Here is a 27,910-nt window from a genome sequence, read left to right on the forward strand (position 1 = left end):
TCACTATCACAGCTTGACTACGAGGAATAACGTCAGAAAAGAAAGGGAGAACGTAATAAGGATGCGTTGCACGCACGCTAGAAGATAGTTGCAATAGCAACGACGGAATGGATCAAGGAAGAGCCCGACTCACAGGACCCAACAAGACGTTGCCCCTAAGCATCAATTCAATTTTCCAACGCGAGAAGGGGGTGGTTCACTAGCGTCACAGTTGTTGTCGTTGTAGTGAGAACTTGTTGGTGAGGGAAAATCAGGCACCCGTCTCGATGCGCCTCCTACGTCTCCTATCGAAGCTAGCAAGGAAGATGGTACATCGTCCATCATTGCCACCTGAAGAGGACGCCACTGTTGGTAGCTTGGTGAAGGGCGACGAGCTGATGCGGAAGGCCTGCCCGGCCACATCATGTTTCCATCGTTGTCCTCCTTGGCTCTGCCATCCAAGTCGGCGGTTGTCATCCCTGATCCCCTGCTCGGACTCGTCCCATGTGGCCGAGTGGGGAAAGGATAAGGGAGAAAGAAGGAAAGGAGGTGAGACTGATATAGGAGTCTCGCATGCCGACTCAATTGGTGGACCATGTCAACGAGTTGCGTTAGTAAATACCAATGTGAATAATGTTGTGGGAGTTAAATTACATCGGTTTTAAATAGTTGGAAGAGGGTATGGTTTTATACGGTTGATGGACACGAATGGGAGTGGACTTATTTGGAATACTGATGCCAAGAACTTTCGAATTATCAGAAGTGGGAAGTGAGGCCCATAGTGTTATGTTGATGGTTGGGCTTTGGATCTGCTCCAGTAAGCATATGCATTCCTTCAATTCCAGCTACTGCCACACGGAATATTTTCTTGTGCCGTAGAAGATCGATTAATTAAGGAAGGGTTGCATGCATCCGTGGGCCGTATGGCTAGCATCGATCAATGGATTGACAGACCAATTCAAATTAAATCACGGCGCCGTACGTATGCTGCCGCGCGTCTGTTGTGTAACTGACATGTAGGCCCACCGATCCCCCACAGAGGATGCAGCGAAAGCGTAGGCGACGAAACCGCGCGCGCGCATCGATCATCTTCATAATCATGCATATATATACGGGAACACGCCCACCCCCACATACTTACTGTATATAACAGATTAATTAATGGAGAGCAACGGCGGAGGAGGAGGATCTCCCAAGGAGGCAGCGGTGGTGGTGCCGTCCTCCGGCGACGCCACACTGGGCGGGCACCTGGCGCGGCGCCTCGTGCAGGTGGGCGTGAGCGACGTGTTCGCCGTGCCGGGGGACTTCAACCTGACGCTTCTGGACCACCTGATCGCCGAGCCCGGGCTCCGCGTGGTGGGCTGCTGCAACGAGCTGAACGCCGGATACGCGGCCGACGGGTACGCGCGGGCCCGTGGCGTGGGCGCCTGCGCCGTGACCTTCACCGTGGGCGGGCTGAGCGTGCTGAACGCCATCGGCGGCGCGTACAGCGAGAACCTGCCGCTGATCTGCATCGTGGGGGGCCCAAACTCCAACGACTACGGCACCAACCGCATCCTCCACCACACCATCGGCCTCCCGGACTTCTCCCAGGAGCTCCGCTGCTTCCAGCCCCTCACCTGCTACCAGGCCGTCGTCAACAACCTCGACGACGCCCACGACCAGATCGACCGCGCCATCTCCACCGCCATCAGGGAGAGCAAGCCCGTCTACATCAGCGTCAGCTGCAACCTCCCCGCCGTCCCCCACCCCACCTTCTCCCGCGACCCGGTGCCCTACTTCCTCTCCCCGAGGCTCTCCAACCAGGCCAGCCTCCACGCCGCGCTCGACGCCACCCTCGCCTTCCTCGACAAGGCCGTCAAGCCCGTCCTCGTCGCGGGGCCCAAGCTCCGCGTCGCCAAGGCCGGAGGGGCCTTCGTGGACCTCGCCGACGCCAGCGGCTACGCGGTGGCCGCCATGCCGTCCGCCAAGGGGCTGGTGCCGGAGACGCTGCCGCGCTTCATCGGGACCTACTGGGGCGCGGTCAGCACGGCCTTCTGCGCGGAGATCGTGGAGTCCGCGGACGCCTACCTGTTCGCGGGGCCCATCTTCAACGACTACAGCTCCGTGGGGTACTCGTGCCTGCTGAAGAAGGAGAAGGCGGTGGTGGTGCAGCCCGACCGCGTGACCATCGGCAATGGCCCCGCGTTCGGGTGCGTGATGATGAGGGACTTCCTGTCGGAGCTGGCCAAGCGCGTCCGGAAGAACACGACGGCGTTCGACAACTACAAGAGGATCTTCGTGCCGGAGGGGCAGCTGCCGGAGTGCGAGGCCGGGGAGGCGCTGCGGGTGAACGTGCTGTTCAAGCACATACAGAGGATGATCGGTGGCGCGGAGATCGGGGCGGTGATGGCGGAGACGGGGGACTCGTGGTTCAACTGCCAGAAGCTGCGGCTGCCCGAGGGTTGCGGGTACGAGTTCCAGATGCAGTACGGCTCCATCGGGTGGTCGGTGGGGGCGCTGCTGGGCTACGCGCAGGCTGTCCAAAAACGGGTGGTGGCTTGCATCGGCGACGGCAGCTTCCAGGTGACGGCGCAGGACGTGTCGACGATGCTGCGTTGCGGGCAGCGGAGCATCATCTTCCTCATCAACAACGGCGGGTACACCATCGAGGTGGAGATCCACGACGGGCCGTACAACGTGATCAAGAACTGGGACTACGTGGGCCTCGTCAACGCCATCCACAACGGCGAGGGGCGGTGCTGGGCCACCCGGGTGCGGTGCGAGGAGGAGCTGGAGGCGGCCATCGCGACGGCCACGGGGGACAAGGCGGACAGCCTCTGCTTCATCGAGGTGGTGGCGCACAAGGACGACACCAGCAAGGAGCTCCTCGAATGGGGCTCCAGAGTCTCCGCCGCCAACTCCAGGCCGCCCAACCCGCAGTGGTACCGCCATTACCATTCATCCTCGATCCCGGCCCCATTTACACCTACCTGCTGCCTTTTATATATAAATTTCGATAATATTAGTATACTATATATATATATATATATATATATATATATATATCATATAGAATCATCGTACGAATAAATGATGGAGTGAATAAAGCTACAATTTTCAATTATTAGAAAAAAATCCCCGTGCGTTGCAACGGGTGAATGTTATTTTAATCTTAATCTTATTATTATTATTATTATTATTATTATTATTATTATATGGTTTATTTAAGGTGAAATCCACTGTGTTAAATTCGCTTGGATATATTTTTTTGTTAGAAAATTATGAGCTGTAATTAGGAGTCCCACCGTCTCAAGTTTGCGAGTTTTTTAAAGAGATTTCTTTACAATTTCTTTTGTATTTTCAAAAACGAACAAAATTAAAACATGACTCATACACGAATAACGTATCAAAATATCGGTAAAAATATCTTTAATTTTTATAATATTTATAATAGTAGAGATAATGATGTAGCTCGCGTGCTCGCTCGAAGGCACACATCGCATGTGCGTATGGCACACATAAGCATATAAAAAAAATGATGCAGCTCGCAGTCGCAGATGTGCAGCTAACCTTGAGATCATGAAACACGACGAGCAGATAGGAGCACTTATGAACATATACTCCAGTGTATATGTTTCCTAGGTTTGGGCTTAATCGAAAATAGCGAATGTGTGAAGAGTAAAGTTGTACCCACGGTTCAACAATTGGCATGTGGATGTGATATTGTATAATAATAATTTGAGAACTGAAAGTGGGTGCGCTCGTTCTAATGCAATAACTTAGACAATTTATTATTTTGGTGAAACAACTTAACAAAGTTGTTGTACTCGTTCTAATACAAGAACTTAGACAATTTATCATTTTGGTGAAACGACTTGACTATAAGCATGTGTTGTGCTGAGTGGGTGAGTTTTTTTTTTCATGATGTCTCGTATAGCAATCCTACTAATATTAATTTAACTTTAAGAATTACATTGCAAACCCAATTTGCACCATCGATTTGGATTTTTTTTCATCACCTCCTAAAATTCAACCAAAATATAATATTTTTTGTATAGTAAAGTTTAATTGACTTTTAGTATACTCATACAAATCCACGCTAGTATATTATCAAAATAAGTAAAATATTTAGAATAATTAAGTTGTCACATCGTTTATTAACTTATTGTATCAAAAATCGCATCCACCTTACAAGTTGTTGCACTCATACGTTTATTTATAAAATTTTTATAGACACTGAATTACACACATCTACTAAGTTAATATACCGTACATGCAATTTACTCATGCGTGAATATCATACCAACCCAAGACTTCTTATTAGGCTGGGCTTTACCAAAATACTTATTGGGCTGGGCTTTCTTGAAATTATTCTTGGGCTCTTGGGCTGGGCTTGATGAAAAATAGGAAAAAAAATTCTTGGGCTGGTCTCGATGGAAAATAAAAAATAAAATACAAATATGTGGCTGCTGGGATTCGAGCCCAGGTCTCCACGGCCACAACGTGGAATTCTCACCACTAAACTACAGCCACATTGTTGGTTTAGTTATTGATTCATTTCTATTTTTAAGATAAATTAGTGCAAGGGCGTGATGAGGAGATTAATAAATAACATGTTAAAAAAACATCAAGAAATGTAATATGGATGCGGCAGGAAAATAAAGACCAAATTGCTGGAAACATGTCCAAATGCCCCATCTATTGTGTTATTGTGCATGTACTCCCTCTATACTTATAAAAGAAGTCGTTTAGGACAATGTTTAAGTCAAACCTTGGGAATATAAATCATGAATAACTCTCAAGTTGTCGAGTTTAAAAATGTAAAAGTTATATGTATAGATTTGTCTTGAAAAATACTTTCATAAAAGTATACATATATCACTTTTCAATAAATATTTTTATAGAAATAAAAAGTTAAAGTTGTGTTTTGGAGACCGTGTCACTGTTCTAAACGACTTCCTTTATGAGTATGGAGGGAGTACCTTTTTATATGTGAACCTACAACTATAAGCCTGGACTTATAATGTACATTTGCAATTCAAAATAAATAAATATCAATATGTTTAAGTTATCATATTATTCTAATTCTAACTTGAGAGATGAATATTATGTTGTGTTGTTGATTTCAATTGTTGAAAAAAAAATTGCTATAGTTAGATACTCTGCTTGTTTTATTTGCATATTCCATTAAACATTCTCAACAGATTAGTGGTGGAGCCAGAAAATCTTCACATATAGGACTGAGCGAATAAAAGCTTACTTATTTTAATAAACTACATATCAATTTTCAAGATTATAATAAGGATTATGAAGCAAGGCATGGGGCTCAAGCCATACTCTGCCTTGCTCCCTCCATCCTAGTATATATGCTTGACGTTCTGGGATAAGACAAAAGTAAGGATTCAAACGAAGATGTAGGGAGAAAAGGGAGACGATGATTCTTATACAAGATTAATTAGGTTCCTTGGTAGGTAATAGCCATGCATAAGCCCTAGTGAGGTAGTTGACAGCTAGGGATTAAAAACTCCGAGTTGAGTCGGACAAGAAGGCACAAGTGTTTTCTTCGAGCTTCCACCAAAGTTGACTCGGATCAAATTAGATGTAGGTTTATGTTGTCTTCTATTGAGTGACCACTATATCAATATCACAAGTATAAAGTACGGAATAAAAATCTTAGTCTATCCTACGACTATGTCGGAAAGCCCTGGTGAGGCAATAGATGGCTAGTTGTTTCTTTGCGCTTTCACTAATGTCGATTTGATGGGGTTAGATATGTTTTGTGTTTGTTGTTCCTTGAGTTGCAAAGTGATATGTTCCTCTTGTAGATATTTTGTATTTATATCATGGTACTCATGTCTATGGAAAACTCAGGAAGTAAGTTAGACATGAATTTGAGCAGTCCTAACTCCTAAGACCACATCTCCTATTCTTATCAACGACTTTTCTTTATTTGCTTGAGCGCAAGCACATCAACAACTTTTGCGCATGACTATAGAAGCAATCCCTTCTTTCTATAAAGTTAACGCCAAAAGCTCAAACCTCATGCTTCCACGTCATCATCAATTGTGAACCGTTGGATGAATGCATTAGATTGCTTCTCAGCCGTTGGATGGAACACATCATAGAGCCCAACCCATCAGGCACCGAGTGAGTCTCTTCGCCTCCTCAGTGCCAAATATAGCCCACATGAACACATTGCCCAATCTCCACACACATCTACATATATCAGGCCCATCAATCCGTATAAAAAAGATTTATGGCCGAATGCCCATTCAGTTAACATTACAATTTGTTAACTTGCGTCAAACCATTTTGCTTTTTTTAGCTTATGCTTTGAATGTGCTACCTAAATTATCTACAAAAATTAGATAGGGTTGCTAAAAAGAATTTCTCCAAGAAAGTCATTTGTTTCTTCCGTTTCTTCTTGAGATTGTACCTCCTATCTAACAAATTAATGTTAACCAAGTCCAACAGCAACGTGCGGGGCATCCTCTAGTAGTTATTGATGTCATGGCCTTATATTGTTGACATGACAGATGATCTTTACCATCCATTGAGAGAACTTCCACCACAACACGAGGGAGTTAAGTTTTAATATAAAATGTCTAAAATGGAAAGATTATGGTGTTGCACCACATGCTGATAATAAATTAGGGTAACACAATATTTTCCAATTCCCTAAATAAACACATGCTGCTTGTACATGTGCTAACTTGTTTACATTTTTTTGACATCGGCACTAGTGTTATGTTAAAAGTATGAGAAATCTAAAGTTGTCACACTAGCAAACACGATATATTTATCGAGAAAGTTCTTATATTGCATAAAAATGTTAGGTCCACCCTTCTTATATTCCCTCAACATTTGCTTAAGATAAGGTCACAATATAAACTGAAACTTATTTGAAAATTACATATTATTTAATAACCGGTGGAAGAAAAGAAAGATGAGTAATAGAATGGGGTGGCTGGGTGGTGGAGCCAGGCAGGTTTTCCGACCAGAAATCTCGCGTTCCCATTTGCTGGCTTCTTCTTCTGCAATCCCCCGACCGATCAATCCTTCCTTCGCCTTACACCCCCCTCCGCCGCCGCCGCCGCCGTCGCTTCGGTCGCCTTGCCTTTCCTTTCCTTCCTTCGCGGTCGCGGCGTCCTGTCTCGTCCTCGTGTCCCCGGGCGCCGCTATGGCGCTCTCCGCCGGCGATGTGCCGACGATGTACACAGTCCTCGTCAACTCGCTCAGCGCCGACGAAGCGGTGCGGCGGCCGGCGGAAACAGCTCTCGCGCAGTGCGAGGCCCGCCCAGGATTCTGCTCATGCCTACTGGTAAGCCATTGTGCCTCCCCCTCCCCCGTATTCATCCCTCTCTAGGGCTTGGCCTCTCGTCTTCGATCCATGGGGGCAATGGCGCACGCCTCTCAGGGAGCTAATTGCTGATCTGATTTTTCTCCAGGAGATCATCTCAGCTAGGGGTTTGGCTTGCCGTGAAGACGTGCGTCTGCTTGCCACAGTATATTTTAAGAACAGCATCAGTCGCTATTGGCGACATCGCCGGGATTCCTAGTGAGCCTCCATTCTATTCTATTCAACTTCACATACTTGTTTGTCTTTTGCTTTTCTGTTCGATGCGACACATTTCCGCTGGAGTCATTGACAATTCTAACTTAAAACTCAAGGAGCAGCAACTGATAGCCTCCGAAAGGAAGCATAAGCTACCGTCGAACCAAATTACTTCTTTTAGATCACCTATTTCACGGGGCAAATGCACCCTTTGGATATGATATGATAATCCTAACTCTGCATTTATGAAGTACAACTTCTGATTTGCTTTACATTTTTGCAACCTGTTGATTTAATCTGACATCCCACTCACCAGCCTAAATTATTTGGTGTAGTGGAATTAGCAACGAGGAGAAGGACCACCTTCGAAAAAACCTTTTGGTAAATATACGAGAGGAGAATAGCCAGGTGCACATTTTATAACATATATGCAATCCGATAACATTGAACAAATATAATATGCATTGATCGGAAATTGCTTTCTTGTTGTTGCCGCTGCAATGCAGATTGCACTTCAGCTAGCTGTACTAATTTCCAAGATTGCACGCCTAGATTACCCAAAAGAATGGTATGCCTACAACTCTTATCAACTCTCTCTCTCATATGGTTGAATAGTTTTGTACAATGCTTTCTCACGATGAATGACATTCAGGCCAGACCTCTTCTCTCTGTTGGCACAACAGCTGCAGTCAGCTGATGTTCTTGCTTCACATCGTGTATTCATGGTTCTGTTTCGAACTCTGAAGGAGCTATCAACTAAACGGCTTGCTGTTGATCAGAGGAACTATGCTGAGGTATTTTCATTCGGCAGAATCCACTTATATATGTGCATCAATACTCAGATGTGCTTGTGCTTTGTTGATTTTTCCATCTTTCCTTCAGTTTGGTGTATGTCAACTAAAATGATTGATGGACCACATTAACATATACATATTAGCTCAATTTAGCCGAGCATGTTAAGGCATCTGAAGTGCCAAGCAGGTGGATTGCTATTATGCGAGCCTGTCAATATTGTCAGATTTTGCTTCAATGGTCAATAGAAATGTTGTTCATAGAACTTTCTATTGTTTCACCAATTGTTTTCTAAAACATGAGTACATGAATTTATGCTTAAACATAAAATTATGATTTCATACATCTCACTAATCTATGCAGATCACTAGTCACTTGTTTGAGTATACCTGGAACCTCTGGAAGAGTGATGTGCAGACTATATTACAGAATCTTTCTATGCTGTCACAGCGGAGTGATATAGATTCCATTTTAGAGCAATCAAATGATCTTATGTTGATCTGCGACCGTTGGTTGCTTTGTCTAAAAATAATCAGGCAACTAATATTTTCAGGATATGCAAGTGACTCAACAACCGCACAGGTAGTCATAATTTCTATTTTGATTATATCTTTTGCTCATAGTTTTATTGTTCTACAATCTTCATCAACTGGTCCAGAAAGCAAGAGCGCTAACCAACTGTTGTGCTCTGTAGGAAGTCTGGCAGGTTAGGGAAGTTTGTCCAACAGTTTTAACTGCCATTCAATCCCTCCTTCCTTATTGTAAGTTACACATTTTACTTGTAATCTTGCATTTGTTCCTTCTTTGATCGTAGTCTGACTTGACCATTTAACCTAAGTAGCCAGAAACAGCTTCAATCTTCTGAGTTCACCAAATTATATCCATTGCAAGTTATATTAAACTTTAGGTATTAATCATTGATGATGAGGGATATCCTTTTGCAACCTTTTTTGCTATTTGCCTCGGGAATTATTTAACACCAAGAAACTGAGAGTGAATTATTTCTTTGGTCTTCTAAAAAGTATGGTGAACTAAATATTAACCTGTAACACGACCCCGATTATATCTGTTATTATCAACTGAAACCTTTGTTTCTTTAATCTTGTTTCTGGTGTTAATCTTTCTGGCCTGCCAACTTACACTCTCATTCATTTCAGTTTGCTTTGTTCAAGTAAATTATCTTCTGTTACTCTTACTTGACAGATTCCTCCTACAAAGATAAGCAAGCAAAACTATGGGATTTTGCAAAAAGAGCATGCACTAAGTTGATGAAAGTCCTTGTTACCTTACAAGGCAGACATCCATATTCTTTCGTTCACCAAGCTGTTCTTCCAGCTATAGTCGATTTCTGTTTGAATATGATCACAAATCCTGAACAGGGTGGAGCATCTTTTGAGGAGTTCCTTATACAAAGTATGGTTTTTGTTAAATCAGTATTGGAGTGTAAAGAATACAAACCAAGTCCCACAGGTCGTGTGATCAATGAAAGCTCACAGCCTTTGAGTCTGGAGCAACGGAAGAAAAACTTTGGAGCAGTGGCTAGTGACATGCTGAAGATTGTTTTGCCTGGTGACCGAGTTATGTTGCTGTGCAACATTTTGATAAGAAGGTAATAATTGGAATTCATAGAATTGGCACATTTCTATAGTACCCACCTAAACTGCATGCTGTTTGGATGTGCATGTTTTGGTCCTTTTGCAAATATAACAAACTTGGGGTTTGTCTAAGATAAGATAGCCTTTATTTCAACTTGAAAAACTGCAAAACTGCTGGATATGCATTTTGAAGCTAACCATAATGATGTTCCCCCAAAAGATAGTAAAAATGACTTGCAGTATGGCATCTTTTGGCCAACTATCTATGCACATTATGTTTACACTAAGGTATCCCTGCGAGTGGAGTATGTCTCCCTTGTAGCTATGCATTATGTTCTCATTTTTGGATTTTGTTTGCCTTCTTAGACTCTGAAAGTTTCCAATTCTTGTCCAGATATTTCATTTACACAGCAAAAGATTTGGAAGAATGGTCAGAGAATCCTGAATCATTTCATCATGAGCAGAATTTGGTACAATGGACTGAGAAACAACGCCCATGCGCTGAAGCCCTCTTTATTGTTATCTTTGAGAACTATCGAGAGGTTTGTACATCGTGATGTTCTTTTGCTGTGACATGTGGGCCTATAACTGAATCTTGTAGTGCTTATAGAATGATATGTTGTCTCAGCAATTAGCTCCAGTTGTTGTTTCCATTCTTCGTGAAGCCATGGCTCTGTCTCCACCACTGGAAACAGATGTTACTGCTGGAATGCTTTTGAAGGATGCTGCTTATACAGCTGCTGGTCATGTTTATTATGAACTTTCAAATTACCTTAGTTTTAATGAATGGTAAGTTAAAAAGAGCAGCAATACCTTGTAGAAGATTGGATAGTCTTCATACATTTTAGTTAGTGTTGACATTTTTCTATGTTGAATTTAGTGAAGATGAGATTAATATTTATACAGCTGTTTGCAAACGCTCCTTGATGTTACACTTTATATTCTTATGCAGACATTCTGTATCTGAGTAAGAAAAATCAATGGCTCTATCTAATTCTAGTTCATTGTCTTTCTTTCCTTTCCTTTCCTTTTTTCATTTCTTCAGGTTCCATGGATCTCTATCCATTGAAATTTCAAATGGCCACCCAAATATGCGTATCATCCGTCGAAAGATTGCATTGCTACTTGGTCAATGGATTTCTGAGGTTTAGTTCTTTAATATTGTTCAAGAAAAACTAAATATTAATGCCAAAAGTTTATTTTGTGGGTTCCTACCTATTTAGCTTCTAATATTTTTAACTCTGCAGATCAAGGGTGACACTAGGAAATTAGTCTATCATGCTTTGGTCGGATTGCTGCAGGACAATGACATAGCTGTCAGGGTATGTTTGTATACCTTTGATTGTATACCTGTATATTCTCCCAATTATTTAATAATTTGTTCATGCTGTTAAACTTTCAGCTAGCAGCATGCTCTTCTCTGTGTTATCTTTTTCAAGAATCAAGCTTTTCAGAACTAGATTTGTTTGAATGTCTTCCTACATGCTGGACAATGTGTTTCAAGTTGACAGAAGATGTCCAAGAATTTGATTCGAAGGTTTGAATCTCCACTGTGCACCTTTATTCTCCTTTCTGTGCCAATTTGAACATCATCTTATGCGCGTGTGCATGCCCGTATGCTCACACTCTAAGGGCTTCTTTTGTAGGTGCAAGTGTTGAATTTCATTTCAGTCCTTCTTGAACATGCTGGAGACAAGGTTATTCCATTTGCAAGTCAGCTATCACATTTTTTCCAGAAGGTATGGCCTAAAGCCCCCACTTCCTTTTGTATGTACCTATATTTGTAGAATGGAATTCTCTTGTTGGCTGAACTGACTGGGCAGTATGCTCTTGACATACCATCATTTGAAAAATTTTATGTTTGGAAAGGGTTAGATGAGCCCGCCTTTGTCAATAAGCTTTCCCCAGTTTATTTTAACTTCCAATGCCGTGTAATTTTTCCTCTCCATCTAATAATACTAGAAATACCTTTGCAGTTCCATCTTATTGATTTGCTATCTTTCGTGCAATAGTTTTAGATAGCCGGTTAGCAAGTTAATGCATGTTTACCTTTTGCTTTCTTTGAGAGTAAAATCATTACAACACAAACTTTTTGTGTAGTCAGTGAGGGAGTTTATCAGTTCAATGTTCAATGACAATTCAAACTTTCCTTTTTTTTCTGCAAATTAATTAGTACTGATTTTTGAATCATTCTCCTCAGATCTGGGACGAATCTGCAGGTGAAAGCCTGCTTCAGATTCAATTGCTAGCAGCACTTAGAACCTTTATTTTTTCTGTCGGATACCAGTCGCCTCTTTCTTACCATATGCTTATTCCTATACTCCAAAGTGGTATAAACGTGGATAGCCCTGATGCTCTCAATCTTCTCGAGGACAGTGTTCTGGTAAGTAGTTCCTTACCTTGTTCTATGTCCACCATGGACTCTGCATGCACTGAAAATCTCATGATGAGTTTATAATGCAGTTGTGGGAAACAACCCTTTTGAATGCTCCTTCCATCGTATCTCAACTGCTGGATCTCTTCCCTTATCTTGTGGGCATTGTGACTAGAAGTTTCGATCATCTGGAGGTTAGAACACCCACCCTGGAAAAAAAAGAAACAAAACATCTCTTTCTAGTCCTTTACATATCAAGAATATTTATGTTCAGAAGTACAATCTGATTTTGAATGTCATCAGGCAGAAACACCAAGTAAATTTGCCCTGTGTCATTTGCGGCTGTATTTCTTATATTCATGATTTGCTTCTGTTAATATCTTCTACTTCATGTGTTCATTTAGTTAAATCCATTATGTAACTTCATTTCTATATTGATTAACCTGCTATGAATTTGTGAATAAAAAATGTAAATTATTTTATCCTTTATTTTTGAATGGCCAAGTCACCCCACAAGTTGACTAGCTGTATGTTTCAACAAGATTACTACGACTTGAGCTAACCATAACGTTTATAATCAGAGTTTGATGATTATCATGTGCTCAATTTGGTATTGTCATTTGGAGGCTGCAAATGTTACTTGTTCTTCCTATGTCATCTTCTACTATCACACGACATTGATTGGATTGCTGCTAGTTTTCCCACATGCTTTACAACCATTGATGGACCATTCACAATTTTGATACCAGAACAAGATTTTGTTTCATACATCGATCCATGCAGGTGGTTCTTTATGTTAAAGGTCTCCCCTCTTGCTTCAAAGGGGCTGCATTGCGGTTTAAAAATAAAACTGCTTGTATTTTGACTTCAAATATATTACAAGTTAAAATATAATTGTATCAAATGCCCTGTTTGAAGATTTGGGGATATTTCATTTTTTCTGACGAGAATTTTTAATGACGTAGGTCACAATCAACATAATTGAGGATTACATAATTTTTGGTGGATCAGAATTTTTGAAAAGGCATGGTGCAAACTTGGCGAACATTCTTGATACTATTGTTGGAAATGTAAACGACAAGGGTCTTCTCACTGCACTACCAATTATTGATCTTCTTATTCAGGTTACTATAATCTCCCCTTGTGAAGCAGCTCTGACTTTCTTAGTTACTACTTTTGCTTATGTTGGTAACGGTGAATATATTAGGGCAACATTGACAATCATGAATCATCTGAGCAAAATATCTGGTAGGGTTAACATAGTCTATCTTAATTAAGGATCTAGGCTAGAAGTGTCCTTCCTGAATATATTGTGTCAGAGTTAAGGAAACGTGCACTGTCAATTAATTATAGCCATTTTATCTGTCAGAATTTAAATTGTAATGCCCTTTAATGGGATGGCGTGGATCTGTATCTCTTTCATTCTCAGTCCAGCAATTAAATTTCTTTGTTAATCCATTTCTCATCAATCTAACTGGAACTTTTGGGTGTAGCTCTTTCCTCAGGAAGCCCCACCGCTAATATCCAGTGCTCTTCAGGTACTTCTAGGGTTTGTTGAACTCCAGAATGTTCAGATGATTCAATGTATTCCCTTCCATTGTTTTGCATTTTCACTATTCTGACTTGTCCACTCATGTCAACTTCTAGAAACTTATCTTCATATGTTTGAATCAAGACGATGAACATAATCCTTCTAGGACAACTGTCCGTGCATCTGCGGGAGCAATTCTTGCTAGACTTCTGGTGATGAACACAAACTTTACAGGACAGCTATTATCAGAGCCTGCCCTTCTGACAAGCATTCAACAAACAGGGATTTCTGTAAACAATAATCTGCTGCTCTCTTTGGTTGATATGTGGATTGACAAGGTACATCCTGCAGCATCTCTGTTCTTGTTTTAATACTTTAACCTGCAATGTGAATGTTTTGGTCCTGTTATCAGTAAAGGTACATGTTTTTTGTTTAGATAATTTATACCCCCTACTTCCATATTCTGGTATAGTACTTTAATATTCAATATCAACCTTGATTAATAAACTTTTTACATGTTTTAGTCTTTTCGATGTGAACACGTGCTTGTAAATTCTGGGACTTACTGTTTAACGAAAGAAGTATCATTGGACAGGTAGATGATGCGAATGTTATACAACAGAAAGAATATGCAATGGCTCTTTCTGTAATTTTGACTTTACATGTACCTCAAGTCATTGACAAACTTGATGACATATTAAGGTAATACAATTTCTTAGGAGTATAAAGTGAAACGTACGGTCTATTTTGTTGGTAGTTTCACAGTTATCAACTTTATGTTTTTTATGCAGTGTCTGCACTACTGTTATCATGGGGGGCCGTGAAGTGAAGACTGAGGATGATACTAGGTGTCATATTATTCTTCCATTTTGATATGATTTTTGCTATTGCGCTTCCTTAAATCTTTAAGGCCTATATCAGTTTCATTTATTGTTGATACAATGATTTGCAGTGGTGATATTACAAGCTCTTCTTGGCTTGGCAATGATAATTCAGGTTATTCTAACACAAGCAAAGAGTTGAGAAAGCGACAAGTAAGTTATTAATAGTTTTAATTCATTTCCATATACTAGTTTATCTGGTCACATAATTAGACAGTTCACTCTATCAGGTAAAGGACTCGGATCCTATCAAGCAAGCTTCTCTAGAGGACATGCTAAGAGATAACTTAAAAGCATGTGCAGCACTCCACGGGGACGCGACTTTCAATGCTGCCATCGGCAGGATCCATCCAGCAGCATTTGCTCAGTTGCAGCAGGCCCTGAATATTGCATGAGATGTTCATAGATCCTAGTGAATTCTTTGTTGTTTTGAGCATGGTAAAGAGCGAGCGGTGCATCATGAGCCACTGGAGTGCATGTGATTCGAATACAGTAAGCAACTACCAGAGCATTCAGTACTTCAGCACCAAGCTGCGTTCCTTGATGTATTTGGCAATCCTTGCTTCTTTTCAGGTTATGCTATTGGATGCACAGCATTTTCCAGTCCTGCTGTTGATGCACTGTACTGTCGAAGGTAATATGGAATTATGGATTGTTGATTTTACAGGTGTAGATTACATTTGAGTATCAAAAGGTGGGGTAGTTCTACAGTTGTTTACCGGTTACTGTCAGTGGCAATGTTCTTCCGATGTTTTGGGGGGTTGTGTGTTGTTTGATCATCCACCCAGCCCAAGAGAGGTTTCATTTCACCGTGCGATACGATTGCGGAAGATTGCTCTGCACAATTTTTGTGTTTGGTGATGTGGGGGTTTGGTCGTCAGTCTGAGGTTGGCAGAGTTTTTAGATCTGCTCTTCCAGAGTGAGTAAAATTGTGCATGGGATTTATTCTCGGCCCGGTTGAAAAAAAATGCATGACCGGGCATCGTGCTGGTAACACTGTAATTGTTAAAAAGTATTTTGTAACAGAATAGGCATGAGGAAGTAATGCAGTACTGTTTTGAGATGGAGATTTGTTTCCGCATTTCATGTACGCGCTCTCGAGGCTGCAACTCGTGTTCTAATTGGCAAGATGAGTTGATAAGATTATGCATAGTATCTTCCTAGGATTATTCCTTCCAAGTGTCGTATGCCCAGTTGAAGGAGAACATCTGTTTTGGTATGGGGAACCTGCCCTGTCGTTGTCAAGTAGAAAAAACAAATCGATCTGATTCTCAGGTCTGAAACCACGAAACAAAAGCAAAGTTACTCTCCTAATGCCCTATGAAGAAAGGCCATATGTATTAAGAAGCTCAAGTGTCCAATTTGTCTAGCATTGCTTCTTTTCCTGGCTGTACAGCTGCTCAGTGGCTTCCATATCCATAACAAGCAGTAACTAGTATATTTTGTTTTGTCCTGGCTATGCTGATGCTCCTTAAAACGAGGAGTTGGGGTGGTTGATGGCGTGCTTATCTTCCACTTCCATGGATGTCAAATGTGCGTCACTTGCAACATCTTTTGCGCCTTTTTTCAATTTTTTGTTTTTATTTATTTTTTAAAAGGAAAACAGGAGCAAAACGAATGAAAATGGTGAATATACCCCGGAGGAAATATTCGGTGCGCTACTGCCCCACATGTCAGGCGCACACTGATTCGTACTAGTAATAAAAATGGCCCTCACTTCATCACCCATATAATAACACACAAGGGCACAAGAGGAGAAGAGAAGGGAAGAGCCCAAGCAAAAGCAAAAGCCCAGAAAGAAGGAAGGGAAACCCCACGCGGAGGCGGAGAGCGGAGTGGCGGCGGGATGGACTCCACCTACGCCCTCCACCTCGCCGTCGCCACCCTCCTCGGCGCTTCCTTCGCCGCCGCCTCCGCCTACTATATGCACCGCAAGACCCTCGACCAGCTCCTCCGCTTCGCCCGCTCCCTTGACCGCGACCACCGCCGCCGCAACCGCCACCTCCTCGACGCCGACGACGACGATGACGACGACCCTCCCAGAGACCACGATCGCCGCACCACCCTTCCCATCCCACCGGGCCTTCCGCCACTTCACACCGGCCGAGAAGGTACCCCCACCCCCACATTTCCTTCCTTTTTCACTAGTCATATACTGTTCCCTTGTGACTTGTGATCGGAGCGGCGCAACTTACTCATGCGTATCATCTAAGGATTCATTGTATAATGTGCGCGACCATGTGATTACTAGCTCACTAGCTCTTCATTCGCGTGTGGAGGGGTTCATCCATCCCCTCTGATTTACTACTTCCTAGGTGTAGATTATTATTTTTAAAATCATATTCAGGGTTTGTGCATCTGGAGGATTTTTGACCCCCAAAGAAACATCCCTCAAACTGCACCCAACTATCCGCATGTATATCTGTCTTCAATACTTGTAATCATATCTGCGTAGTGAATCTAGTGATGCTTTTTTTTTTTTCAATGAAACAAAACGGATTTTAATCATGGTGCACTAGTGAGTTGCTTTATGATCACACACCTTTGCACTGATTTTCTAATTTGTAAGTAATTCTGCATGATGCTAATATTGAGCCCTTTTACATATCAGGAAAGCCAATTATCTCACCAGCTTCCACCAAAAGAGTTGGACCTTTGGTTAGACCTACTACACCAAGATCCCCTGTTCCTACTGTCAGTGCATTTGAAACTATTGAAGATTCAGATGACGATGATGAGAATATTGCCCCAGATGCCAAAAACAATGCCGTTTCCTTGCTCACAAATGGAACTATTGTAAGTCCTAAGATGCATATGCTTATTTTGCCAAGCTATAGCACTACTTTTCTTTTTCTGGGTGAATTGCATCTCAATGGCATGAATAAAATATCTGGAAATTTGTAATCTACGTTGTTGTTTTAACTAAATGGAAATTTGGCCCTATTCAATGCAATCCTAGGAGGTTAGCCTCCTTGTATTTTGACATGTTAGCTTATCTGATTATGTTGCAAGAATAATCAGGTAAAGATTCTCATGTTAAGTTTCAAGGCAATGTAAACAGAATAATTCCTATGCATATTTTTTTTGTTGTATTGCAATTATCGTGCATATTTTGTTGCGAGAAAATTAAAGTCATCTTGAACTGGCCATGCAAATTGCAATGTTCACTGATGCACTTATTCACAGATACAATTTCCTCGCTATTTTTTTATTGTCCCCTGCTCCATGTATTTCTTTGTTACATTTTTGCCTATGGGGCTGTTTGCTTTGATGCCTAAATCAACCCTACCAAATTTGGGCAATGTTTGGGTTGTTATCTTGCCTATTTGGTAGGGTTTGTTTTGGCAACAAAGTGAACAGCCCCATGATGTTCTTTTTCAGTGGTAACTCTCTACATGCAAATGTATGTTTTCTTGTATTTAATGTACTAAGATTATTCTTCTTATCTCAGGGATCAGATCCCCTTCCGGGTAAAGCAAGTCAGAATGGGGACACAAAACCAGTACCATCAACAAACATGATTAGATCTCAAAGTGCAACAGGCAGTCTGCATGGGGCCCAGCACAATCCAGTTGCAGCTGATATTCTTCGAAAGGAACCTGAACATGAGACTTTCAGTAGGATCAATATAACAGCTGTTGGTATGGTCCACTTTTCCTGTGCCATATATTAAATCAATTCTATTTTAAGTCCAATTAATATTGTTTTACTACTCAAACTCTAGCCATGACCCTGAACATGGTGTTCTCAGAAAAAAAAAATGTTCACACCATTAGAATTGTCCCTTTTGGTATCAATAAATAGAAATTAGAATGCATTTTATTTTATGGATTATCTACGTGATAGCGATGATTTATGTTGCTGAAAATGAAACCTGCTATTACTATTATTATTCACTTACGTGTTGCAACACTTGCACCTGTTTTTTTTTGGTTGCAGAGACTCCATCTCCTGATGAAATTGAAGCATACAAGGTTCTTCAGAAATGTCTTGAGCTACGAGAGAAGTACATGTTTAGAGAAGAAGTTGCTCCATGGGAGAAGGAAATCATAACTGATCCTAGTACTCCAAAACCTAATCCTAACCCTTTCTATTACGAGCAGCAGACTAAAACTGAAGTGAGTGTGTTTCCCTATATTTTCTGCATATTAACGATACAACACGTTTTCCTGCTCTGCTTTCTGTGCTCTAATTTTGTTTTCCTTCCTTCAGCATCATTTTGAAATGGTTGATGGTGTTATTCATGTATACCCCAATAAAGACTGTGAGTAACAAATTATTCTTTCTCTTTTAGTTTACGACTACTCATATTTTGTCGAAGTTTTTTCTTTTCATGTTTGTCGTCACTTATTTTTGTCTTCCTCGGTTGCTGCAGCTAAAGAAAGAATCTATCCTGTTGCTGATGCTACTACCTTTTTTACTGATATGCACTATATCCTTCGTGTGTTGGCTGCTGGGGATATTCGAACTGTATGTTATAAACGTTTAAATCTTCTAGAACAGGTAATTCTTTTAAAGTGGTTCTTTCAATGCTTGTATTTGCTGTATGTGTTTGAGCCTAGCAACAAGATATGTGAAATCTTGCGATGGCAGCAAAAGGTGGTACAGTACTCCAGGCTACATGCAATGTTAATATATAATCTCAAGCATATAGCATACAAAAGAACCCCTGATGTGGCCAAGATTTTTTTGTGCATCTAACATTTGTAGGCTAGTAGTGTTTGCTGGCATATATTGAATGTGCTCCAGACTGGACTGTCAAGTTAACTTGATTCATATATCTCACTGAACACATCGGAATGGGCCATGGCTAGGTTTCTTTTCAATTATGTACATTTACTATCGTTTTCACTCTTGTGGATTTTTCAGAAATTCAATCTTCATTTGATGGTCAATGCCGATAGAGAACTACTTGCTCAGAAAGCTGCACCCCATCGGGACTTCTACAATGTCAGGAAGGTTGATACTCATGTTCATCACTCTGCATGCATGAATCAGAAGCATCTGTTGAGATTTATCAAGTCCAAGTTGAGGAAAGAACCTGACGAGGTGCACCTATTTTCTTTTCATCAATCCCTGTGGTTTTTTTTCTCATGTGGAATATGAAGGTTCTTTGTCTGCTCTCTACTTAAAAATTTCAAAAATTGCATTTGTGCAGGTTGTGATTTTTAGAGATGGTACCTATTTGACTCTTAAGGAGGTTTTTGAGAGTTTGGACTTGACTGGGTAACTGAAATTCTTTATGTGATGGTTCTGTCATGTATCTTTTGATTAAGATTTTTTTTAACTAACCTGCTTTTGCCACTCTGCCAGTTATGACCTCAATGTTGATCTCTTAGATGTGCATGCCGATAAAAGTACATTCCATCGCTTTGACAAGTTCAATTTGAAGTATAATCCTTGTGGCCAATCCCGGCTGAGGGAGATCTTTCTTAAACAGGACAACCTTATTCAAGGTGCACCTTTTGTTTTGTCTTGTTTCCTACGTATTTCAGTAATCGATGCCATTCTCGTTTTGTTATATTTTCTTTCAGTTGTCGAGAACTGTTACTCATGTTCTATGTTGACCTTATTCTCAGCATACCCTGTATATGTACAATTCTTTAAAATGTTGTATTGTCTTCTTAATAGGCCGATTTCTTGCTGAATTGACAAAAGAAGTATTTTCTGATCTTGAAGCAAGTAAATATCAGGTACTTCTTTCTTTCTTTACCAATCTCATATTTGTGATTCTTTAAGGTGGTGTTGTTCGCTATTTGTCATGTAACACATTGTTTACATATTGCTCTGTCTAATTATTCCTACTCTCATAATCTTCACCAGATGGCTGAGTATAGAATATCTATCTATGGGAGAAAGAAAAGTGAGTGGGATCAGATGGCAAGCTGGATAGTGAATAATGAATTGTACAGCGAGAATGTTGTTTGGTTAATTCAGGTTATGACACTCTCTGTTGATGTCGTCATCTGCTTCTAGTCATAATTTTATCTGAGTTTTTTTTCTAAACATTCAGTAATCAATTCTTAAACTTTGTAAACCAAACAAACTAGTATACTCTGTGCAGGTAACTATTTTATTTTTATTTTGCCAGAGTAGATTTACTGAAACATTGTTTAATTTTATCTGCAGATTCCTCGGATATACAATGTATACAGGGAGATGGGAACAATCAATTCTTTCCAGAACCTCCTTGACAATATTTTTCTGCCTCTTTTTGAAGTAACTGTTGATCCTGCTTCACATCCTCAGCTCCATGTTTTCTTGCAACAGGTCAGTGGAACTATTTACGCAGATGCGCACTGCAGTGCTAATATAGTACTCAATTGAATGGAGTTAAAAAATGTATTAATTAGAAAATATATGATATTTGAACAGTGGTATGTGAGTCTTACAAAGATTGACCTCTTTTAGCTGTCCTATCTAGTGGAAATAGAGGGAATAACATTGATAAGTTACAAGGCTTGCTGCAGCACCTAAAGCAATTCTCAGTAGGATACTTTCCTCTAACATAAGGGCACCTCTAATCTCCTCCCATTAGTAACTTTATGCATTACTATGCCTAGTGTATGCCTTGTTATGTTGTGGAGCGGAGCAGTCATCACCATCAATTTTGCTGCTGTTTTCTTCAGGTCGTTGGGCTGGATTTAGTGGATGATGAAAGCAAACCAGAGAGACGCCCAACAAAACACATGCCTACACCTGAGCAATGGACTAATGTTTTCAATCCAGCATATGCATATTATGTGTACTATTGTTATGCTAACTTGTACACGCTGAACAAGGTATCATTCATTTGTCCCCAGATCTCTGCCTGTTCTTCTCCTTCAAATTCTAGTTTTCAGATTAGCTTCTCTCTCGACATTTATGATGTCCTATCCCCTATTGGGGCTCTCTTGGTTGACTTGAGATTTTTGTGATGTAGCTTCGTGAGTCCAAGGGTATGACAACAATCAAACTTCGTCCACACTGTGGGGAGGTATATGCTAATGCACATATTTGAGTATTCATAGATTTACCCCGGAAAAGTTGCATTGATGATTCTTGTCTTCAGGCTGGAGATATTGATCATCTTGCTGCAGCATTTCTTACTTCTCATAATATTGCTCACGGGGTTAATTTAAAGAAGTCCCCTGTCCTCCAGTATCTGTATTACCTAGCTCAGGTAACTAGTATTTTGTGTTCATTCCTCATCATTTTTTTAGCGCAACAGCTATCAATTGAACACCTATCAACTCTGTTTTCTCGGATCTTTGAATAAACTAACCATCTTTTGTTTGCCTATAATTAGATTGGTCTTGCCATGTCTCCTTTGAGCAACAACTCATTGTTTATTGATTATCACCGAAACCCTTTCCCAACATTTTTCCTAAGAGGCCTTAACGTTTCTCTATCAACCGATGACCCTTTGCAAATTCACTTGACAAAAGAACCTTTGGTTGAAGAATATAGCATCGCTGCTTCGGTAACTATCTCCTTCACTCTAGCTCTTTGGATATGTTTAGATTCCACTTAGATCTGCTTAATTTGGATTGCCTGTCATTCTTGGCAGCTGTGGAAGCTAAGTTCATGCGACCTATGTGAAATTGCTAGGAATTCTGTGTACCAGTCTGGTTTCTCTCATAGGCTCAAGGTATAGATTGCTATTGTTCATTTAGCAATTTTGATTTTGTTTTCATATTTTTCTCTCTGCCTATTTTTTTTTTCTCCTTGTTTTGATAAGACATTTTGCTCTTGTATAGTCACACTGGATTGGGAGAAACTACTACAAAAGAGGTCATGATGGCAATGACATTCACCAGACAAATGTTCCTCACATCAGGATTGAATTCCGACACACTGTATGTACTTCGTACTAGCTTCTCTGCCTGGAGTCTGATCTCTTCCCGTACTTGTCAGCACGTTTGTTTCTGTTGGTAATTGCGTTTGTTACTGGCCCGCAGATTTGGAAAGAAGAAATGGAGCTAATACATCTGAGGAATGTTGATATACCGGCAGAAATTGATAGGTGAAGACCTGGCAAGAATTTTGCAAACCCTGAAGTTACTTGGTTGTTGATGATGGTCCTGGAAGGCACCCCATCTTCCTACCATAAACTTTCCAGGTACAACCAAGACCGTGCGGTTTCTACTTGCTTGCGGAAGGGAGGAGAAAGGGATCTAGGATGATTCTACTTTTCGATGAATCTCCGTAGCGTGTTGCGTTCCCTAGTAGTAGGATTTTGATAAAAGAAATTATGTTAGGACTGAGGCCGTACCATAAAATAAGAAAGATTTGAGTCATGGAATACTGGAAGTTTAAACATACGCATGCATCGGGGGTCATATAGTCCAAAATAACAATGGAAAATTGATAAACCCCAACTAGCCAAGGGTCTAGTGAGGTTGCACATGTGCTGTAAGCTATTACTAGTACACGCGTACATTTATACATGTGATGCCGTTCGATACACTACCTATTTTGTTTTGGTCGAACTGTACGACGACATGCTAGTCCATCTCAATGACAGCTGATAGCCTGAGGCATACTATGCATGTAGAGCTGATGGCTGAGCAATCACAACTTCACAAGGGGAAGGAAGTGTGATGACGGTCACGTTAGTCGTTAGTACCTCTTTGGCACGTTCGTTCTTTCGGCATGGCAGACACCAAAGGCGACAAGAGGCCGTTTGATGTACACTCTTGTGTTTCGTCTTTGTTTGTTTCCGATTCTAATCCCTCCCTTTTTTTCTGATTATACAAAAAGAACTACTCACAGATTGCATAGCAGCAAGGGAGAATAAATGAGATGAGATTAGTTGCAGGAAGGAATGAAGGGCTAGGCGGCATGGGCGACGATGTGGGCGTAGAGGAAGTGGTTCCAGGTGTCGGGGAGGCCAGGGAGGCACCAGTGGATGCAGTCGGCGTAGGTGCGAGGGTCGGCCTGCTGCTCCGGGGTCAGCAGCTTGCCCTGCCGCAGCGTGTGCACCGACGTGTGCGCGTCCTTGCGAAGCTCCGACAGCGCCGTGATGTCCACGAATCGCACGCCCACCCGCCGCATCGACCGCAGCACACCGCGCGCCACCCCGTGCAGCCTCCAGTCCGTCCCGATGTCCAGCCCCCCTGATGTCCGGTTCACGATCGGCTGCGTCTCCATCGCGCACTTAACCGCCCCCGCCGATCCCCCCCAAGCCTCCGGCCTGCACATCCGATATTTCACTTATTAGATCACACAAATTCAGAGCTGGCCACCATATGGACCAACAAACAGTAAGCACTCCACTGCACAGTAGATACGACTCGACTAGCCAAATCCCACTCGCATATGGATCTGCCTGTCACCCACTTTAACTCACTTTCACCAAAGCCACTAGTGACTCAGTGCTGTAGCACTGGAGTGGAGCATCTTAGCAAAATAATGGTCAGATTCTGTCAGGCAACACTGTGCTACTATACATGATACTACTGATCTGTAGATGCGACAACCAACCTTAGCCGCCCTTGAGCTGATATTGCCAGCCTAAAACAATCTGATTACGGCCACCGTTGCTCGATCCGGAGCTGCAAAACACGCCTGGTTGGCTTTGCTTGCCTTTTTGCTTTCATGTGATGCGGTGAGCTAATAATGCCTTTCTACTGCTTAATTTGCATTGTCGACTCCTTAATTATTGCTACAAGTGCCCATCAAAGCTGAAAGCAGCCCATGCCAACCGAAAGAGAAAAGGGGTATGTTATGTATGATCATAACCGTAGTAAAACCTTACTCAGAAGAAAAATAAAAACAGAGGGGGAAAAAGGACACGAGCTAAGCTACGAGCAGGGTTGCAGCTTTGTGTGGTTTGTTTATTACTAGTGGTGAATCTCCTCCTAACAAATGCTTGTTTAGCTGTCTAGGATCGGAGGGAAGACACGTAATTAAACCATATGCATAACTGTAGTAAAACCTTTACTCGGAAGAAAGAAACAGAGCAAAAGACGAGTGCGACCGACCTTTGTTCCAGCTTTAGTGGTTAGTTATACTACTAACTCTCCTCTTAACAAACATCTAGGCTGAGTAGCTGTTTAGAACGTGGCTCCATTGGTTGATTCATGAGTGAGGAAAGCGACAAACAGGTGATTGCGAAATGTTTGGGACCATATGGGGACGTAAGCATGCACGCATCAACATCACTAGTGATAGTACTAAAGTTGCTACTATTACTAATCAAGAGTATTTTGCTCACATTAATTCTACGCATGCAGAAAGATTCTTCGGTTCACCAGTCCGTCTCTAAAGCTCAGATCGATCCAGTGATGAGGCTCTTGGTACATTTGGATTGTTCCACTTGCGTATCCGCAAGAGAAACATCATGAATTGATATTTTGCAGTAAGGGAGCGAGCTATAGTTTGCAAATGGCATGAAGTGGTCCATGTTAGATTGCAGCAGTGCCCTTTTCCTCTTTCCCTTGAACTCCAGGAAAACAGGTCATGGAAACGAGAATGAATTTTTTCCCATGTTGCCATGTGCCGCAGTAGAATCTTAATTTCAATGGCAAATAATTATTAAAGTAAATAAATTATGCAGAGTAGATTAAGATTTTCCTCATTCCGAAGCTTCTTGGTCTGCATTACTATATCACCAACCTAAGCACGTGTCGTCGCCCATGGAAGAGGCAGAATAAAGAAACAGTATGTATGACTAGTCAATTCTCTTCATCGGGAAGGCAAAGCCCTGATCGAGCTGAGCTGACAAACGTTTGTTTGTAGGTAAAAGTTGTGTTGATGTGGGCGTGTGTCGCTGTCCTAAAACTTGGTCCGTTGCTTTCGCTCTCGCGCAGTAAGCAAGCAGTAGTCGTATCAAACTTGTACTAGTAGTAGTGCTCCAGGTTAGGGGGTCAGAAATTACTACCCAACAAGAAAGGGAGTTGTTCGTTACCCCGTGACGGTAGCAACCAAGAAGAAATTAAGACTAATGTTGGGTATTGGTATTGGCGAGGACGGATGGTGCAACGGAAAAGAAAGGAAAGGAAAGAGGAGGTGGTGAGAGCAGAGAAGAGAGAAAAACTTACATGAAGTGGTTGGGAGACATGGCCATGAAGAAGACATGGGTTTTGTTGGGGTCGATACGCCTGTCCACCCACTTGGCCCACGTCTTTAGCACCTCCCTGTAGGCGATCGCTCGGTCTACCAGCGCGTACCGGCTGCTCCACCCCCCGCTGCCCGCAAACGGAGCACCTCTGCTTTTCCTGCAACCACAATTCGATTCCCTTAACTTTGAATGCAATGCGCGCGAATATATATTAGTACTTGGTAGTAGTAGTCCAGGAGTAACTTACAGCACTTTGATTTGGAAGTTGTTGAGCCACCAGATGTAGGTATTGAAGACGAGGTAGTGGACGCCCTTCCAGTTGGCGGCGTGCTTTGCGATGGAGCGCCACGCGATGACCCTGTCACGTACGCTGTGCACCTGCGGGTCGTCCGAGTTGGACTGTACCAGGAACGGCGCCCAGTAGAACTCCACCGTCGCGTTGTACTCCTGTTTAGTATCATGTAATGTAATACCATGTGAGTTAGTAGTGCTTGCAATCATGAGCGAGTGAGTGGCATTAATCCACCCATGGCGTAAAATTAAGGAATCGAAACAAGGAAGGGAATTACGTGCGCTCGGAAGACGTTGAGCGATCCGTTGTTGACGAACTTGGTGAGCGTCTTTTGGCCATAGGGAATTGCTGACTGGACGAGGCATACCATGGACTCCCACTGGTTGCGGTTGAGCGAGTCACCGACGAACATCATCCGCTTGTTCCGCAGCCGCTCCAGCAGCGCCCTGGCGTCGAAGCTTGGGAGGTCGCACCCCTCCGGCTGCCACCGCCACCGCTGGTACGAGTCGTCCCGCCGGCCGTTGCGCATGCACGTCACCTGCTCCGTCAGGAACCCGCACTCCGACTCCCTGTACAGCGGCGCCTCCCTCCCCGCCGCGTCGTACACCCACCGCCCCTTGTATAGCTCGCACCCTCTCAGATTCTTCTCCTCCTGCTGCTGCTGCTGCTGCTGCTCGAATTGAATCTCCACGCCGCTGCTGCTTGTGCTGTTACCCCCCAACTCCAAGTCCAAGTCGGAGGACATGGGGATGTTGATGAGGCGGAGGTGTTGGTCGGATGAAGACGTGTTGGTGTTGGTGCGCGGGGGAGGGGCAGGGGCGTGGCGGGAGAGGAGGATGGAGTTGACCTTTTGGTGCGCGGCCTCCTGCAGGAGGCGGAGGTCGGGGTCGGGGGACGCGTGGGGTGGCATCATGTTGCCGTGGTCGTTGATGTAGAGGAAGGTGGCGACGACGAGGAGGGAGAGCAGGGCGCCGGCGAAGGAGAGAGGCCCGGGCGTCCTGCGCGGGGAAGGCTGCTTGGCGGCCACCGGCGCCGCCGCAGGCGGTGGCTTCCGCCGCTGCTGCATCTGCATCTGCCCCTGCCCCTGAATCGGAAGGAGGTGACAAGGAGGAGGAGGAGGATTCAGATCGCCAACGAGCCAGCGCTGATGGAATTCGGTTTGCTTAATTACACCAGGAAGGAAGGAAGAGGGGAGAGGAGGAACAAGCCTAGGAAGGCTGCTTCCAAGAAGAAGAAGAAGAAGAAGGGTAGCTGCTGGATGGATGGTTTGAATCTTCTCTTCGCTTCGCTTGGCTTGGTTGGGTTTAATTTGTCGTGGTGAGCAAGAGCGAGAAGCCGGCCACGGTCAGCGGCAGCGCCCATTCCATTCTTCTTCTTCTTCATGTATTGTATGTACCCATGTGTAGTGCTTGTGCCCCCCAAATCCCCACTCTTCTCTCGTTTTCATTTTTCCTTTTTCCTTATTTAAATCCAATTAGTAGTTGTACGGAGTACGTATAAGTATATTAATTAACGGCCGACCGGACCGACACCTTCCATCATCTACTGTACCTCTACATAGTTACTACTCGTACTAGCAGTACGTCGTATTGCCGCTCGCCCCGGTTAAGTCTTTGTTTGAGAGAAAGAGAAAGGACAGATACAGGAAGATACGTAAAATAAGATAAGTTATTAGCGTATGATTAATTGAGTATTAACTATTTTTAAATTACAAATAGATTAATATAATTTTTAAAGTAATTTTTAAATATAAAATTGTTGTAAAAAACACACCGTTTAGCAGTTCGGGAATGTGCACACGGAGAACGAGAGGAATCTCCTCTTTCTTACTATGGCTCAAACGAAATCAACGTATTCTGGAGTATTCCCTCCGGTCTAAGTAATG

At 42.5% G+C, this 27,910-nt stretch overlaps 4 protein-coding genes and 1 non-coding gene across 6 annotated transcripts; 3 read left to right on the plus strand and 2 right to left on the minus strand.

The window, feature by feature from the left end:
• Positions 1-1,137: 1,137 nt before the first annotated feature.
• LOC127778929 (pyruvate decarboxylase 3) lies at positions 1,138-2,991 on the plus strand (the record flags this gene model as incomplete). Its single annotated transcript, XM_052305576.1, has 1 exon — positions 1,138-2,991. A coding segment is annotated over exon 1 (1,851 nt), but the record flags the coding sequence as incomplete, so codon positions are not given.
• Positions 2,992-4,422: 1,431 nt separating this feature from the next.
• Positions 4,423-4,494, minus strand: TRNAH-GUG (transfer RNA histidin (anticodon GUG)). The gene has a single exon. It is a non-coding gene; the product is annotated as a tRNA-His (tRNA).
• A 2,443-nt stretch (positions 4,495-6,937) lies between these two features.
• Positions 6,938-15,752, plus strand: LOC127779781 (uncharacterized). 2 transcript variants are annotated; one of them, XM_052306681.1, is made up of 24 exons: positions 6,941-7,282; positions 7,410-7,519; positions 7,852-7,924; positions 8,023-8,084; positions 8,169-8,310; positions 8,672-8,890; positions 9,003-9,069; positions 9,512-9,917; positions 10,298-10,445; positions 10,532-10,692; positions 10,949-11,048; positions 11,151-11,225; positions 11,306-11,440; positions 11,550-11,642; positions 12,104-12,286; positions 12,367-12,471; positions 13,243-13,401; positions 13,771-13,815; positions 13,925-14,146; positions 14,404-14,510; positions 14,600-14,656; positions 14,761-14,842; positions 14,920-15,181; positions 15,263-15,752. In XM_052306681.1, the coding sequence occupies exons 1-23, from the start codon at positions 7,142-7,144 to the stop codon at positions 15,082-15,084; spliced, it is 3,057 nt and encodes a 1,018-aa protein (XP_052162641.1). In that variant the 5' UTR covers positions 6,941-7,141; the 3' UTR covers positions 15,085-15,181; positions 15,263-15,752. The 2 variants fall into 2 exon arrangements, with proteins under 2 accessions (XP_052162642.1, XP_052162641.1); XM_052306682.1 differs by lacking the exon at positions 15,263-15,752 and having other exon boundaries at positions 6,938-7,282; positions 14,907-15,120.
• Positions 15,753-16,430: 678 nt separating this feature from the next.
• Positions 16,431-23,135, plus strand: LOC127779782 (probable AMP deaminase). Its single transcript, XM_052306683.1, has 19 exons — positions 16,431-16,800; positions 17,301-17,485; positions 18,141-18,330; positions 18,629-18,807; positions 18,902-18,953; positions 19,065-19,192; positions 19,559-19,738; positions 19,848-19,915; positions 20,003-20,145; positions 20,321-20,382; positions 20,513-20,626; positions 20,819-20,959; positions 21,319-21,471; positions 21,612-21,665; positions 21,741-21,851; positions 21,978-22,151; positions 22,239-22,319; positions 22,429-22,527; positions 22,630-23,135. The coding sequence occupies exons 1-19, from the start codon at positions 16,536-16,538 to the stop codon at positions 22,696-22,698; spliced, it is 2,448 nt and encodes an 815-aa protein (XP_052162643.1). The 5' UTR covers positions 16,431-16,535; the 3' UTR covers positions 22,699-23,135.
• Positions 23,136-23,267: 132 nt separating this feature from the next.
• Positions 23,268-27,547, minus strand: LOC127779783 (xylan O-acetyltransferase 7-like). Its single transcript, XM_052306684.1, is given in 5 exon segments — positions 23,268-23,864; positions 25,714-25,890; positions 25,981-26,180; positions 26,303-27,262; positions 27,265-27,547. Coding segments are annotated over 5 exon segments (1,842 nt in total). The 5' UTR covers positions 27,409-27,547; the 3' UTR covers positions 23,268-23,503.
• Positions 27,548-27,910: the final 363 nt, after the last annotated feature.

This window comes from Oryza glaberrima, chromosome 7, assembly GCF_000147395.1.
Source record: "Oryza glaberrima chromosome 7, OglaRS2, whole genome shotgun sequence".
In the NCBI taxonomy this organism is placed as follows: domain Eukaryota; kingdom Viridiplantae; phylum Streptophyta; class Magnoliopsida; order Poales; family Poaceae; genus Oryza; species Oryza glaberrima.

What these genes read in the sequence shown, in the direction of transcription:
- LOC127779781 (XM_052306681.1), top strand. Translation starts at nt 7,142, where the DNA reads ATGGCGCTCTCCGCCGGCGATGTGCCGACGATGTACACAGTCCTCGTC. An exon ending in TTGATATGTGGATTGACAAG is followed by an intron (nt 14,147 to 14,403) that starts GTACATCCTGCA and finishes ATCATTGGACAG; the next exon opens with GTAGATGATGCGAATGTTAT. An exon ending in AAACTTGATGACATATTAAG is followed by an intron (nt 14,511 to 14,599) that starts GTAATACAATTT and finishes TTTTTTATGCAG; the next exon opens with TGTCTGCACTACTGTTATCA.
- LOC127779782 (XM_052306683.1), top strand. Translation starts at nt 16,536, where the DNA reads ATGGACTCCACCTACGCCCTCCACCTCGCCGTCGCCACCCTCCTCGGC. An exon ending in TGAGGAAAGAACCTGACGAG is followed by an intron (nt 19,739 to 19,847) that starts GTGCACCTATTT and finishes GCATTTGTGCAG; the next exon opens with GTTGTGATTTTTAGAGATGG. An exon ending in ACAGGACAACCTTATTCAAG is followed by an intron (nt 20,146 to 20,320) that starts GTGCACCTTTTG and finishes TCTTCTTAATAG; the next exon opens with GCCGATTTCTTGCTGAATTG.